This window comes from Scyliorhinus canicula, chromosome 2, assembly GCF_902713615.1.
Source record: "Scyliorhinus canicula chromosome 2, sScyCan1.1, whole genome shotgun sequence".
NCBI classification, from domain to species: Eukaryota; Metazoa; Chordata; class Chondrichthyes; order Carcharhiniformes; family Scyliorhinidae; genus Scyliorhinus; species Scyliorhinus canicula.
Genome location: NC_052147.1, coordinates 224,065,865 through 224,082,756, shown reverse-complemented (window position 1 = coordinate 224,082,756; position 16,892 = coordinate 224,065,865). Strand labels below are relative to the sequence as shown.

The 16,892-nt window shown below is 47.1% G+C and overlaps 1 protein-coding gene across 3 annotated transcripts in view; it reads right to left on the bottom strand.

Annotated features, from left to right (window-relative positions):
• Window positions 1-16,892, bottom strand: part of LOC119961978 (sodium-driven chloride bicarbonate exchanger-like) — a 466,097-nt gene that overhangs the window by 159,905 nt on the left and 289,300 nt on the right. For all 3 annotated transcript variants that reach the window (XM_038789664.1, XM_038789662.1, XM_038789663.1), the window contains one exon: window positions 9,656-9,743. In XM_038789664.1, coding sequence (XP_038645592.1) covers window positions 9,656-9,743 — 88 coding nt within the window. The remainder of the gene's footprint in view (window positions 1-9,655; window positions 9,744-16,892) is intronic.

Sequence of the window (16,892 nt, the reverse complement as noted above, 5' to 3'; positions counted from 1 at the left end):
GGCTTAAATAAGGCCATTGAGTTAGTACTGCCCCAAAAATATGGAGAAAGGGGTACAGGTGCTTGAAGGGTCCATGGACTATGGGGTCCATAGTATGACCTGACCGACATATCAGACGTCTGTGATACCCCAGGGCAGTGCCCGAATGGCCCGGTCAACTCCCAAACAACAACCAAAGGTGCAATACCGCAGTCGGGCTCAGTATTCGGGAGCAACTACAGACTAGCGAGACACCTGCCCCAAGAATGAAGCAGAATTCCGAACGCATTGCCAGACATGTGGGCAGAGAACAGCCACCATAATCGGCGGAGAGAGTCGGCGGAGAGAGTTCAGCCCAGATCAGGGGATGAGGCCACTGTAAACCAAGACTTGCACGTGGCCCCGTCCGAGAAAGACAATATGATACAGCTAAACTGCATCAATTCCTGAAGGTGCTGCCAATTTGGGTCACACTACAAGTGAATGGACACCCCCTGATGATGGAGATGGACACAGGGGCTGCCTGCCGTCTCCATCATTGGTTAGCAAACCTTTATTGACTTCACATAGGGATCACTAACCCTGCGTGACACCAAGACCAAATTGACAACTTACATGGGTGAACCGTTGGACATCCTGGAGACCACCATGACCCCGGTGACCCATGGACAACACACAGGTTCAGCTACCTTTAGTCATGGTCCTGGAGCATGATTGGCTATGAGTCCTCCGTTTCGATTGGCAGCAGATTTTCTGGACAGGTACTAGAAACTTGTATGAGGTCTTCTGTAAATATCCAGAACTATTCCAGGAGGGCCTGGGCAGGATAAAAGGAGCCGATGTCTGCATCTAAGTGCATCCAGAGGCTCAGCCCAGATATTTTAAGGAAAGGCCTGGTCCATACATCTTAATCGGCAAGATTGATAGAGTTGCAGCACAGGGAAGAGCTGGGAATCATATGGCCAGTGCGTTTTGCAGAGTGGGCAGCACCTGTAGCACAGGCTATGAAACCGGACTAGTCTGTTTGCCTCTGTGGGGACTACAAACAGGGCATTTTGCCTGAACCATGCAAAACTAGCTGGAAAGTGTTCATTTACAAAACTTGATGAGCCATGCTTATTTTCAGGTGGAAGTCTTATAACACCAGGTTAAAGTCCAACAGGTTTGTTTTGAATCACGAGCTTTTGGAGCACTGCTCCTTCCTCAGGTAAATGAAGAGGTGGGTTCCAGAAACACATATATAGACAATGTCAAAGATGCAATACAATACCTTGAATGCAAGTCTTTGCAGGTAATTAAGTCTACAGGTCCATATGGAGCAACTGGAGAGAGGGATCATCACAGGTTAAAGGAGTGTGAATTGTCTCAAGCCAGGACAGTTGGTAGGATTTCGCAAGCCCAGGCCAGATGGTGGGGGGTGAATGTAATGAGACATGAATCCAAGGTCCCGTTTGAGGCCGTACTCATGTTTGCGGAACTTGGCTATAAGTTTCTGCTCGGCGATTCTGCATTGTAGCACGTCCTGAAGGCCACCTTGAAGAACGCTTACACGACGATCAGAGGCTGAATGCCCTTGACTGCTGAAGTGTTCCCCGACTGGAAGGGAACATTCCTGACTGGCGATTGTCACGCAATGTCCGTTCATCCGTTGTCGCAGTGTCTGCATGGTCTCGCCAATGTACCACACTTCGGGACAAACTTTCTCGCAGCGCATGAGGTAGACAACGTTGGCAGAGACGCACGGGTATGTACCACATACCTGGTGGGTGGTGTTCTCACGTGTAATGGTGGTACCCATGTCGATGATCTGGCATGTCTTGCAGAGATTGCCATGGCAGGGTTGTGTAGTGTTGTGGTCGCTGTTCTGAAGGCTGGGTAGTTTGCTGCAAAATGGTTTGTTTGAGGTTGCGCGGTTGTTTGAAGGCAAGTAGTGGGGGGTGTGGGGATGACCTTTGCAAGATTTTCGCCTTCATTGATGACATGTTGAAGACTGCGAAGAAGACGTCATAGTTTCTCCGCTCTGGGGAAGTACTGGACGACGAAGGGTACTCCGTCGGTTGTGTCCTGTGTTTGTCTTCTGAGGTGGGGTTTTTTTTTTTGCTGTGGCACGTTGGAACTGTCGATCGATGAATCGAGCACCATATCCCATTCGTACGAGGGCATTTTTCAGCGTCTGTAGATGTATCTTATGCACCTACTCGCCTGAGCAGATCCTGTGTATACAGAGGGCTTGTCCATAGGGATGGATTCTTTCATGTTTAAACATTAATAATGAAGCAGACAGATGACATTCGGCCTGAACATCTGTGGAATGCAATCAGAGTCACTGTAGAAGTGGTTTTAATTCTTCTAACGTCTGCTCGGTAACCATTACTGTCAGATAGTCGGAACCATCAGAAGTTTTTGACTTATATCGTACTTTAAGATGTTAGGATTGCAGACAATTGCCCTTACCCGGGCCTCCGGGGTGGGAAGAGGGGTGGTGGTGGCCCCCAGCGTATAATTGGGGACCCCCCAGTTACGACACCTCGAGAGCCCGAAAATTAAAGTCCTTTAGGTTAGGAGGCATGGGAAACAATGGAGGTGGGAGCAGGAATTTACAATGGGACATAGACAGATTAAATGAGTGGATAAAACTGACAAATTGAATTAAATTTTACCTAAAGAGAATAATTTGCATGGTAATGGATGCAAAGCTAGGATGTTGAACTAAATTGGACAGCTCTTTCGAAGAGCCAGTACCAACATGACGGGCCAAATGGTCTCCTTCTGGGCTGTAAGGTTCTTTGATTTTAATCAATCTGGGCAAATATGAGGCTATCAACTTTGGATAAATTGGAGTGTTTTCTGATAGTAACAAGGAGTCATTAGCAGTCATGAGATCGGAGTTTAAATATCATCAAAAACTCGTAGAAAGGTGCAAGAGGCAATCAAAGATTTAATAAATTTTGGTCTTTATGTCAAGAAGACATGAGTGCAAATGGGAGGAATTATGTTTTACCTGTACAGCGTCTTGTTCAAACCTCATCTGGAGTACTTTATTCAGTTTTGGTGGGAGAATAAAGGACAGGTTCACCCTATGGTTTATCCATAGGGCTGGTCTGCTTGTTAAGCACTTCATAATATTTTGCTGAACCACTGGAAAATCTCTACGTGGACCACATTTTGAAAACCCCTGGTCTAAGAGACTTCCATTTTATTTATTAATTGAGTTCCTTGAAATATTTTGGTGGAGGATCACTAATATTAGTTAACTCAAAATTTCTAAAGCCTCAATTAATCAGTTTCAATGTTCGAATTTAACAAAACTCTGCTTTTGCAGTAGCTGATTTTACCAGTATAAAACAAATCCTAGGAATATGCAAGCTGAATAAATCTTCACTTAAGGTTGTAGTTGTGAAACAGCTTTAAGTGAATCAAAGGTTCTCATAGAAATCAATGTTAAAAATGGGGTTGGGTTCTTTTGAACATTTCTGACATGGTTAAAACCAATGTACATGTTGAAATACTGTACTATGCACAACACTGTGTATCCCTTGCTGAAATAACTTATGAAACAAAATAAATTACTAAATATTAAACAATACTGTAGGAACAATACGTTCGGATCTAATTCTGCTGTTTTTCAGTTAAAAGTGCAGTGTGGAGCTTGGTGTCTGATTGGTTGAAGCTGCCCCCACCCTAATTGCTGAGAGGCAGTTATCTGGCAATCACTTGAGGCCTGTTGAGGCCTGTTTAGGGGCACATTGTATTCTTCTCTTTGAAGTTAAGGTATTTTTTTGAGTCATCGGTTAGCTGAGGTCTGTATAAAAGACAGAGAGACTGCGCACGAAGTAAGCAAGCACTTTCCAGGAGACTCATCCGGAGTGAGACTCGTACAGAGTGGAGGATTGAAATTTGGTAATTTGGTGCAGTGAGTAAATCAGCAAAGGTAAGTGGAAAATCTAATTCTGCTGTTTTTCAGTTAAAAGTGCAGTGTGGAGCTTAGTGTCTGATTGGTTGAAGCTGCCCCCACCCTAATTGCTGAGAGGCAGTTATCTGGCAATCACTTGAGGCCTGTTGAGGCCTGTTTAGGGGCACATTGTATTCTTCTCTTTGAAGTTAAGGTATTTTTTTGAGTCATCGGTTAGCTGAGGTCTGTATAAAAGACAGAGAGACTGCGCACGAAGTAAGCAAGCACTTTCCGTGAGACTCGTACAGAGTGGAGGATTGAAATTTGGTAATTTGGTGCAGTGAGGTAATTCGGTGCAGAGTGTGAGGAGGTGCTCTTTCACCCTGGTAAGTGACTGGTAAGTAGTCTCTCTTTTTCTTTTCCTTGCCTAATTTATTTATTTTTATTTTGAAATTGTTGTTGTTTAAGTTTACCAAGGGTTTAAGACATGGCAGGAGATCCCAGACCCGTGTCATGCTCCTCGTGTGCGATGTGGGAGCTCAGGGACACGTCCACTATCCCTGGCTCCTTCACGTGCAAGAAGTGTGTTCAGTTGCAGCTCTTGTTAGACCGCTTGACGGCTCTGGAGCTGCGGATGGACTCACTTTGGAGCATCCGCGATGCTGAGGAGGTCGTGGATAGCACGTTTAGCGAGTTGGTCACACCGCAGGTGAAGGTTACTGAGGGAGATAGAAAATGGGTGACCAAAAGAAAGAGCAAGAGTAGGAAGGCAGTGCAGGTGTCCCCTGCGGTCATCTCCCTGCAAAACAGATATACCGCTTTGGATACTGTTGAGGGAGATGGCTCACCAGGGGAAGGCAGCAGCAGCCAGGTTCATGGCACCGTGGCTGGCTCTGCTGCACAGCAGGGCAGGAAGAAAAATGGCAGGGCTATAGTGATAGGGGACTCGATCGTAAGGGGAATAGACAGGCGGTTCTGTGGACGTAATCGAGACTCCAGGATGGTATGTTGCCTCCCTGGTGCAAGGGTCAAGGATGTCTCTGAGCGGCTGCAGGACATTCTAGGGGGGGAGGGTGAACAGCCAGCTGTCGTGGTGCACATAGGCACCAACGATATAGGTAAAAAACGGGATGAGGTCCTACAAGCGGAATTCAGGGAGTTAGGAGTTAAACTAAAAAGAAGGACCTCAAAGGTAATAATCTCAGGATTGCTACCAGTGCCACGAGCTAGTCAGAGTAGGAATGTCAGGATAGATAGGATGAATGCGTGGCTCGAGAGATGGTGCAAGAGGGAGGGATTCAAATTCCTGGGGCATTGGGACCGCTTCTGGGGGAGGTGGGACCAGTACAAACCGGACGGTCTGCACTTGGGCAGGACTGGAACCGATGTCCTAGGGGGGGTGTTTTCTAGAGCTGTTGGGGAGGGTTTAAACTAATGGGGCAGGGGGATGGGAACCAATGCTGGAAGTTGGAAGGTAGTAAAACAGGGACAGAAACAAAAAGAAGTAAGGGGAAAAGGGCAAGGCAGAGAAGACATAGTCAGAAATCCATAAGGGCGACAGTACAAGGTACAGTGACTGAGGGGAGCACAGTGAATAGGCCCAGTAATAACAAAAGGAATAAAACTGGAGATGTTAAGATTCAAAACAGAGGTAAAAAAACCAACATAAGTGTACTTTACCTGAATGCTCGTAGTATTCGGAATAAAGTAAATGAGTTGGTGGCACAAATCATCGTGAAGGACTATGATTTAGTGGCCATTACTGAAACATGGTTAAAGGATGGTCACGACTGGGAGTTAAATATCCGAGGGTATCAAACTATTCGGAAGGACAGAGTGGATGGTAAGGGAGGTGGTGTTGCTCTGTTATTTAAGGATGACATCCGGGCAATAGTAAGGGATGACATCGGTGCTATGGAGGATAAGGTTGAATCCATTTGGGTGGAAATCAGGAATAGTAAGGCGAAAAAGTCACTGATAGGAGTAGTCTATCGGCCACCAAATAGTAACGAGATGGTGGGGCAGGCAATAAACAAAGAAATAACTGATGCATGTAGAAATGGTACAGCAGTTATCATGGGGGATTTTAATCTACATGTCGATTGGTTTAACCAGGTCGGTCAGGGCAACCGTGAGGAGGAGTTTATAGAATGTATCCGCGATAGTTTCCTAGAACAGTATGTGATGGAACCTACGAGGGAACAAGCGGTCCTGGATCTTGTCCTGTGTAATGAGACAGGATTGATTCATGATCTCATAGTTAGGGATCCTCTCGGAAGGAGCGATCACAATATGGTGGAATTTAAAATACAGATGGAGGGTGAGAAAGTAAAATCAAATACTAGTGTTTTGTGTTTAAACAAGGGAGATTACAAGGGGATGAGAGAAGAACTAGCTAAGGTAGACTGGGAGCTAAGACTTTATGGTGGAACAGTTGAGGAACAGTGGAGAACCTTCCAAGCGATTTTTCACAGTGCTCAGCAAAGGTTTATACCAACAAAAAGGAAGGACGGAAGAAAGAGGGAAAATCGACCGTGGATATCTAAGGAAATAAGGGAGAGTATCAAATTGAAGGAAAAAGCATATAAAGTGGCAAAGATTGCTGGGAGATTAGAGGACTGGGAAATCTTTAGGGGGCAACAGAAAGCTACTAAAAAAGCTATAAAGAAGAGTAAGATAGAGTATGAGAGTAAACTTGCTCAGAATATAAAAACAGACAGTAAAAGGTTTTACAAATATATAAGACAAAAAAGAGTGGCTAAGGTAAATATTGGTCCTTTAGAGGATGAGAAGGGAGTTTTAATAATGGGAAATGAGGAAATGGCTGAGGAACTGAACAGGTTTTTTGGGTCGGTCTTCACAGTGGAAGACACAAATAACATGCCAGTGACTGATAGAAATGAGGCTATGACAGGTGAGGACCTTGAGACGATTGTTATCACTAAGGAGGGAGTGATGGGCAAGCTAATGGGGCTAAAGGTAGACAAGTCTCCTGGCCCTGATGGAATGCATCCCAGAGTGCTAAAAGAGATGGCTAGGGAAATTGCAGATGCACTGGTGATAATTTACCGAAATTCACTAGACTCTGGGGTGGTCCCGGTGGATTGGAAATTAGCAAACGTGACACCACTGTTTAAAAAAGGAGGTAGGCAGAAAGCAGGAAATTATAGGCCAGTGAGTTTAACTTCGGTAATAGGGAAGATGCTGGAATCTATCATCAAGGAAGAAATTGCGAGGCATCTGGATAGAAATTGTCCCATTGGGCAGACGCAGCATGGGTTCGTAAAAGGCAGGTCGTGCCTAACTAATTTAGTGGAATTTTTTGAGGACATTACCAGTGCAGTAGATAACGGGGAGCCGATGGATGTGGTATATCTGGATTTCCAGAAAGCCTTTGACAAGGTGCCACACAAAAGGTTGCTGCATAAGATAAAGATGCATGGCATTAAGGGTAAAGTAGTAGCATGGATAGAGGATTGGTTAATTAATAGAAAGCAAAGAGTTGGGATAAATGGGTGTTTCTCTGGTTGGCAATCAGTAGCTAGTGGTGTCCCTCAGGGATCCGTGTTGGGCCCACAATTGTTCACAATTTACATTGATGATTTGGAGTTGGGGACCAAGGGCAATGTGTCCAAGTTTGCAGATGACACTAAGATGAGTGGTAAAGCGAAAAGTGCAGAGGATACTGGAAGTCTGCAGAGGGATTTGGATAGGTTAAGTGAATGGGCTCGGGTCTGGCAGATGGAATACAATGTTGACAAATGTGAGGTTATCCATTTTGGTAGGAATAACAGCAAACGGGATTATTATTTAAACGATAAAATATTAAAGCATGCCGCTGTTCAGAGAGACTTGGGTGTGCTAGTGCATGAGTCACAGAAGGTTGGTTTACAAGTGCAACAGGTGATTAAGAAGGCAAATGGAATTTTGTCCTTCATTGCTAGAGGGATGGAGTTAAGACTAGGGAGGTTATGTTGCAATTGTATAAGGTGTTAGTGCGGCCACACCTGGAGTATTGTGTTCAGTTTTGGTCTCCTTACTTGAGAAAGGACGTACTGGCGCTGGAGGGTGTGCAGAGGAGATTCACTAGGTTAATCCCAGAGCTGAAGGGGTTGGATTATGAGGAGAGGTTGAGTAGACTGGGACTGTACTCCTTGGAATTTAGAAGGATGAGGGGGGATCTTATAGAAACATTTAAAATTATGAAGGGAATAGATAGGATAGATGCGGGCAGGTTGTTTCCACTGGCGGGTGACAGCAGAACTAGGGGGCATAGCCTCAAAATAAGGGGAAGTAGATTTAGAACTGAGTTTAGGAGGAACTTCTTCACCCAAAGGGTTGTGAATCTATGGAATTCCTTGCCCAGTGAAGCAGTTGAGGCTCCTTCATTACATGTTTTTAAGGTAAAGATAGATAGTTTTTTGAAGAATAAAGGGATTAAGGGTTATGGTGTTCGGGCCGGAAAGTGGAGCTGAGTCCACAAAAGATCAGCCATGATCTCATTGAATGGCGGAGCAGGCTCGAGGGGCCAGATGGCCTACTCCTGCTCCTATTTCTTATGTTCTTATGTTCTTATGTCTCCGAAGAAAAAACATCACAAGCTGAAATGCTGTACACTCCTAAATGACTACATTCATACATGACATAACCTTCAAAAAACAATTGAAAAATACAAAAGAAGTAGAATATAAATGTAAAAAAAAAGGTTACATCCACCAGCTACCTGCCTTCATTGACTAGGCTCCACCTAATGGCAGACGTTGGTTGCTGCGAGGACCAGCTGAAGAAGTACCAAGACTGGACTTTAAATATGAAAATGGAGGATGGGAATGGAAGCTCTGGAGGGGAAGGAGCGGCAGGGAGGGAAGGGTCTTGAGCACTGAGGACAGGAGCAGGAGCAGAAGCAGAAGTGGGGGGACGGGGACGGAGAAAAGAGAAGCAACAGAAGAGGACCCGAACAACACTGGGGAAAATGGTGGAAAATGCCATGTGCCCCTGTGGGATGTTCAGGATACAGAAGAGGGAGTCTGTGACAAACAACGTTATGGTGAACATCGCAACAGTAAATGGATAGTCCCCATTTTGCGAATTATAGTAAAGTGAAAAATGTTAACTGAGTCCAACGTTAAGCGTGGGTTTACTGCATCCTTTCGCTTAATAGTTATTTTATATGTCATCTATCAAAGTCTGTTAATTACTCCAGATTTGGCACTTACTCCCAAAATATCTAAATCATAACTATAAATAAAATCTTCATGAATACCTGCAATCAGTCAAATTAATAACTTATGTGTCTCGAATAATGCATAATCCTGAGTGGTCAGATGAAATAATTGCATTTGTTAAATTTTCTTTTAAAAGTATGGATTACAAAAGCACAAAGAGAAACTGTAAATGTCCACATTCACTGTATGAAGATCAACAGCTTGGTTCAATTCCAAACACAGCTGCAGTGTCAGCGTACTTATGCCAATATAAATCATTGTCACTGGTCACACCATTTCAATGTATTTTAAAAATTAAACCAAATACCATTTTACATGTAGTCTTGTCTCTCCGGGAGTAATGATACTGACATAAAGTGTGACTTTCTGTCTGTCCTCTCAAACTCATGAACAATTTACCCATGTCTAGTCCCCTAATGTAATTTAAATCGTCTAGTGTTACAACATTCACAAAAATTATTAAATCCGATTAGCAAGTTTGCAATTAATGAATTATCAAAGTGTGCAACAGACATCTCTAGATCACTTTTAACTAAGTACTTTGGAATTCAGCACTTGCCTCATCAGTCATCAAGGTTGCAATCGACCTGCCAATTTCATGATATTGTGGACCTTTACCAAGGGGCCCCAAGAGAATAAACAAAAATCTATGAGGGGAGAAAGGAGAGTAAGTAAAGTATTAGGAATAGTCATCATCATAACAAAATCTGGTTGGCATTAATTTTCAATAGAAGCAAGCTGTACCACAGAATACACTATATGTTGTTTTGCAGCATGTATTATCCATTTGGTTGACCATTTATATTTGCCTAGTATTGTTTGTGAATTGTGGTAACATCCAAGTATCAATGGAATAATTTATAGAAAAATGTATCTGTATAAATTCCAATGCTGTATTTGAATGATGTGATAGTGAGTGAAGTGCAAGGCCTTTGATTGGCCAACAGCTTTCAAGGGCGGGATTTCTGCCTTAATTGACTGGGAGGGCTGATACCATCCAGGTTGGCCACCACTAAATTCAACTAAATTCCAACTACTGTACCCATTATGACCTGGATTTTGAAGTAAAGGAAACAGTGGGGCTATTAACACAAATACTTATTAAAGAGTAAATCAGATAGAAACCTCACTTTCACTGTTAGAATTATGTGGAAATTATAACACTGCTCATGTTCCTCTCAAAGCTTTGTCATACTGCTATCTTGCGGAGGGACTATGAATTTAAATACATAGAAGGACAAAATTCAAATACTTTTTTTCATAAATATGGTATCCGACCAGACCTCAATGTACATTAGGAAACTGGACGAGAAACACCAACAATTTTGCAACTTGTAAACTGTGAGGAAAGGATACTTCACCCCCAGGAATAATTCCATGACAGACCGGCATCTTTTATATTAAAACAAACTACATCCTTAACACACGACCAACTGCATTAACATCACAGAAAATAGCTTGCAATTAATAGTTAAACAATTCTAAGTAAAAGGAAACACTTTAACTTCGAGCTTATATCTTCTGAAATTCTAATTAAGCAAAGCCCATTACAAGTCAAAAGCCACTTGTTGAGTTAAGAAAACAGAGGGATACTCGCTGTCCGCTGTGTAGAGTTACTATTCTAAGTGCACTTAATGGCTCAAACTCAGTGTGTTAAGTTCAATTGCCCCTATTTCAGAGCACAGAGGATGCGATTTGCAGTGTGCTAGCATCTGTTCAGATAAAACACAGCATTTGTCCACCCATCTCGTCTGTATGTTTATGAACCAAATTTCTGGGCCAAAATTGCTGGTGTCCTCTTCTCCACACTGCTAGCGAGCTTTGCAAACAACAGGTAATGCCAGCAGCACTGTTTGCTAATGCTTGCCTGTATGCTTTATTAAAGATAGGCTGCTTTTTAAAAGTACGGTGCAAAAATAGATTGGTGTAATGGAGATTATTCAAAAATTATCAGGAACCAAAGAGCGATCTGATAGCTTTGAGAATATTAATAATGATAGCATCTTCCTCCTTTATAATGGATATGACACTGTAATTATTAGCGATGCAGGTGAGCAGAAAGAAGAATGTCATAAGGGGTGCCAGAAAACCCTCAAGGATGATCCCTCAAAACGGAGTTCCAGCAGGTGACCAGGGAGGTCAACTCTCAGAATTGGGTTCTGAGGATCTAGCAACAGGACCACTAGAGGTGTAATTATCTCACATGGGTGGTGAAAATCAGTAAATGTAAATGTATCTTCCACCCACCACAGCACAAATCTCTCAAGTTGCTTAATGCACCACAGCCCCAACCCTCATCCAGCAGCACTTCCTGCCACTCATGACTATGCCTAAAATCCAGATACTCCATCTCACTCTTGGACACCTACAAGCTTCACATCCACTTCCCATTGCCTCTAGCTGTTCAGCTATGACAGGCACATGATCCAAATAGTGCTACACAACCACTGACATTCTGCCCTCTCTCTTGCAGGACACAGTAGCAAAACATGGAAAATATCACAAATTCCTACAAAGGAGATGGTTCTCATGTCATCGTGCCAGCTGCGACAGGGCCAGTAGCACCATTGTTGTTGAGAATATTGAACGTGATGGCATATTCCTGCCTTATGCCTCCTCTCAACTCCCTGCTCCCCATCATCTTGTTATCTGATATGCTGAGTACTGCTGATGGTGTGATCATGGATCTCTTGCTTTCCATCCCAAACCTGTTCCCTCACACCAACCTTCCCTTCAGACATCCAAGATCAGCTGCCCGCACAGCCACTGCAATCCAAGGAGGGAGCAGCAGCACAGCAGAGGCCATATTGCCTAATATAACACATACAGCCTCCGATACTTTAGCTCAGATACTTGCACTGCATTTACCATGGAGGTTAGAACAAAGTTGGGATCAGCATGTTGTGATTCACTGAGCACAAGTGGAATGAGGGTTAAAAGTTGATTAATTTGCCAGCTCACCAAACAGCGAGGTGAAAGACAGGTTCTGCTGCAGAGGACTCAGCAGAGGACTTCAATGCGGCAGCATACAGAAAAGCATTGAATGTTCTTATACACTAATGCGTGCTTCGGCTAGTCTACGGTCCAGGAGGAAGGAGAGGTTAGGTTCCAACTTGTCAGAGAGCATGACTTGGTTCTTCCCCTCTTGAGAACCTCAGCTGCAACTCCCTGCCCGGCTGCAGATCCAGAGGCATTACTTGCTGCAGCCCCCATATCTCTCAGAGCCTGTGTGTGAACAGGTCACCCCTGCCATCCTTCATATGATGTGGCAACATTGGTTGGTATACGCACCAAAACGTCTCCAAAAACACTCCGGAGTGCTTTCACTTTCCAGTACAAAACATTCCATAAATTTTACTTACCTGCAACTGGAATCGCTGACCCATTAAGTAATTCTACTTGTTACAAATTAGAATTAGAATATACACGTAGCCGCTCTAGTCTGAAAACCCCAAATCCAGAAACAACAGTTGTCCAGAATCATTCTCAACTGAGAGAACATAGAACATACAGTGCAGAAGTAGGCCATTCGGCCCATCGAGTCTGCACCGACCCACTTAAGCCCTCACTTCCACCCTATCCCCGTAACCCAATGATGGAACCATCAATTCACGAGACACGTGCTTTAAGATATGAACAGTGGTTTTAATCTACTTACTACAGAGCCAGCCTGTTACCCGTTGAACTCTCGATGAACTTCAGGCTGGCTCAGGACACGGTTATTTATACAGCAGTCAAGGGGGAGGAGTCATGGGCGGAGCCCTGTACAAACTCCTGAGCATTACCAGAGCTACTCCCCCTAGTGGTCAGATAACGCTACTGCGCTTACAATGGTATTGGTAAATACAGTGTGAATTACTACGTTACATTCACCACATTCACCCCCTGCAAAAAAATCAAGTCCGGCGGGGGTGGTGGTCTACAAAGTAAGTCTGTCCGGTGGTCGAACTGTCCGCTGTGATCTGCAGAGCACCGGGGTTGCAGCCTCTTGTGGTGGCTGGATGGGTGTGGTGTGCTGGGGTACAATGGCCTCTGCTGTACAAACCCTCCAGGGAGGGTTGTGTCCGAGCTTCATACTCTTCCGGTTCGACCGGGGGCATTGGGGGCTGGCCGGCGCGGGTGAACGGAACTGGTGGAGCGAGCTCGTGGGCTCGGGAGCTCATGGGCTCGGGAGCATGAGGGGGCGGCAGCATGGGGTGTAGAGTGAGGGGTCCTTCTGTGGTGGTAGAGGGGGCGCTGGATCCGGCGGGTGCCATATCCCGGAGGGATACTGTGTCCTGGCGGCCGTCAGGGAACTCGACGAAGGCGTACTGGGGGTTGGAGTGGAGCAGGCGCACCTTCTCAACAAGGGGGTCGGTTTTGTGTGCCCTGACGTGTTTCCTCAGGCGTACCGGGCCCGGTGTCCTCAGCCATGCCGGAAGTGAGACCCCCGTGGTAGTGCCCCTGGAAAAAATGAAGAGCCTCTCGTGAGGGGTCTGATTGGTCGCTGTGCATAAGAGGGACCTAATAGCGTGGAGCGCGTCTGGGAGGACTTCCTGCCACTGGGAGACTTGGAGCTTTCTAGACCGGAGGGTCAGTAGGACGGTCTTCCACACCGTCGCGTTCTCCCTCTCCACCTGCCCGTTCCCCCTGGGGTTGTAGCTGGTAGTCCTGCTCGAGGTAATGCCCTTGTCGAGCAGGTACTGACGCAGCTCGTCGCTCATGAAGGACGAACCCCGGTCGCTGTGCACGTAGCTGGGGAAACCAAACAGGGTGAAGATGCTATGCAGGGCCCTAATGACTGTATGGGAGGTCATGTCGGGGCACGGGATAGCAAATGGGAAACGGGAGAACTCATCTACGACGTTTAGAAAGTAAACGTTCTTGTTGGTTGAGGGGAGTGGCCCTTTGAAATCAATCGCGAGGCGTTCAAGGAGCCTAGAAGCCTTGACCAGGTGGGCCCTGTCTGGTCTATAGAAGTGCGGTTTGCACTCGGCACAGATCGGGCAGTCCCTGGTGACCGCTTTTACCTCCTCGTTGGAAAAAGGCAGGTTTCGGGCTCTGATGTAGTGGGCGAGCCGGGTGACCCCCGGGTGGCAGAGGTCGTTGTGGATGACTTTCAGTCTGTCAATCTACGCGCTGGCACATGCCCCGCGGGATAGGGCATCCGGAGGCTCGTTGAGCTTCCTGGGTCGATACTTAATATCATAGCTGTAGGTGGAGAGTTCGATCCTCCACCGAAGAATTTTATCATTTTTTATTTTGCCCCTTTGCGAGTTATCAAACATAAAGGCGACCGATCTTTGGTCGGTGATGAGGGTGAACCTCCTACCTGTGAGGTAGTGCCTCCAGTAACGAATAGCCTCCACAATGGCTTGTGCTTCTTTCTCGACTGAGGAGTGTCGGAGCTCTGAAGCGGAGAGGGTACGGGAGAAAAATGCGACTGGTCTCCCTGCCTGATTTAGTGTGGCTGCTAGAGCTACCTCTGAGGCGTCGCTCTCAACCTGGAATGGAGTGGATTCATCCACCGCCCGCATGGCCACTTTGGCGATGTCCTCCTTGATGCAGTTGAAGGGCTGGCCTGCCTCAGCTGACAGGGGAAATCGTGTGGCCTTAAAGAGTGGGCGGGCTTTGTCCGCATATTGAGGGACCCACTGAGCGTAGTAGGAGAAGAACCCCAAGCACCGTTTGAGGGCCTTGGGGCAATGGGGGAGGCGGAGTTCTAAGAGGGGGTGCATACGGTCCGGGTCTGGGCCCAGGACTCCGTTTTCCACGACGTAGCCGAGGATGGCCAGTCTGTTTGTGCGGAAAACGCATTTCCCTTTGTTGTAGGTGATGTTTAATTTCTGTGCCGTGGAAAAAATGGTGGAGGTTGGCGTCGTGGTCCTGCTGGTCATAGCCGCAGATGGTGACATTATCAAAGTACGGAAACGTGGCCCGCAGCCCGTACTGGTCCACCATTCGGTCCATTGCTCGTTGGAACACCGAGACCCCATTAGTGACGCCGAAGGGGACCGGAGGAAATGGAAGAGGCGGCCATCGGCCTCGAATGCCGTGTAGTGGCGGTCCTCCGGGCGGATTGGGAGCTGGTGGTATGCAGACTTCAGATGCACCGTGGAAAAGAGCCGATACTGGGCGATCTGATTTACCATGTCTGCAATCCTGAGAGGGGATACGCGTCGAGGAGCGTAAATCTATTTATGGTCTGACTATAGTCGACAACCATGCGGAATTTTTCCCCGGTCTTAACGACCACCACCTGAGCTCTCCAGGGACTATTGCTGGCCTCTATAATCCCCTCACTGAGAAGTCTTCGGACCTCTGATCTGATAAATACCCTATCCTGCAGGCTGTATCGCCTGCTACGAGTGGCTACGGGTTTACAGTCCTTTGTGAGATTGGCGAAGAGAGGAGGGGGGGGGGGGGGGGGGGAAGATTCGCAGTGAAGCGAGGCTGCAGATAGTGAGTGGGGGCAGGGGCCCGCCGAAGCTGAGGGTGAGGCTCTTAAGGTTACACTGAAAATCTAGGCCTAATAAGAGTGGCGCGCAGAGGTCGGGCAAAACGTAGAGTTGAAATTTTGAGTAGCTAGCGCCTCGGATTGTGAGTGTCGCGGCGGTGCGCCCCTGGATCTGTACAGAATGGGAGCCTGAAGCGAGCGAGATAGTTTGCCGCACGGAGAAAACGGGGAGCGAACAGCGTCTTACCAGGTCTGGGCGTATGAAGCTCTCAGAGCTCCCGGAGTCAAAAAGGCATGGCGTGTTGTACCCGTTGATTTGGACCTCTGCCATCGAATTTCGCAGATGCTTCGGGCGTGATTGATCCAGTGTGACTGCGCCGAGTTGCGGGCCGCGTGACGAGCGCCCGGGGAGGTTGTACTCTTCCGATGAGTTGTCCGAGCATGGAGATGCAGGTTGGGCCCGTGGATTGCACGTGGCGGGCGGCGAGGAAGATGGCGTCCAAGATGGCGGCCCCCATGAGTCGCATGTGGCCGGCCGCGTGGTGGAGGTCTGCCAAGATGGTGGCCCCCATGGATCGCACGTGGCGGGAGGGGGCGGTGTCGGGGCATAGGCCGCAGCGTTTCGGGCCCCGTGGGCCTGCGGGTGTGGGGAGCGATTACTTCGTGCCGCTGGGGAGTTGGAAGCTGGGGCCCTTTTTGCGAGGCACACTCTCGCGTAGTGGCCTTTCCGCCTGCAGCTGCTGCAGGTCGCGTTGCGGGCCGGGCAGTGCTGCCGCGGGTGCTGATTCTGGCCGCAGAAATGGCAGGCTGGAGCAGCCTGGTGGCTGGGCGGCTGCGTTGCACAGGCCTGGGGGAGTCGCTGGTCGGGGGCCCATGATTAGGTCGCGGGGTCCACGGGGAACGAGGTGAGGCTGCGGAAGGAGACCTCCATCGTGGTAGCAATTTCTGCAGTTGTTTCTAAGTCTTGGGCCCCCTTTTCCAGCAGTCGTTGGCGCACATAATTAGACCTGAGGCCCGCTACAAAAACATCGCGTACAGCAAGTTCTCTATGTTCAGCCGCGGTAACCGCTTGGTAGTTACAGTCATTAGATAGATTATTGAGCTCTCTTAAAAATTCAGCGAGTGATTCTGTAGGCCGCTGGCAGCAAGTCGTGAACACATGGCGGCGTGCGTAAACTTCGTTAATGGGCCTTGCATACATCTTATCGCGTATCGCTAGCGCTGCAGTATATGAACCGGCCGAGTTTAGTTGCATAGAGATTCTGTGGCTCACCCTCGCGTGCAGTAGACTTAACTTCTGTTCCTCTGTTGTTTCGGCTGTGCTCGCTTCTGCCAGGTAGGCCTTAAAGCACCGCAGCCA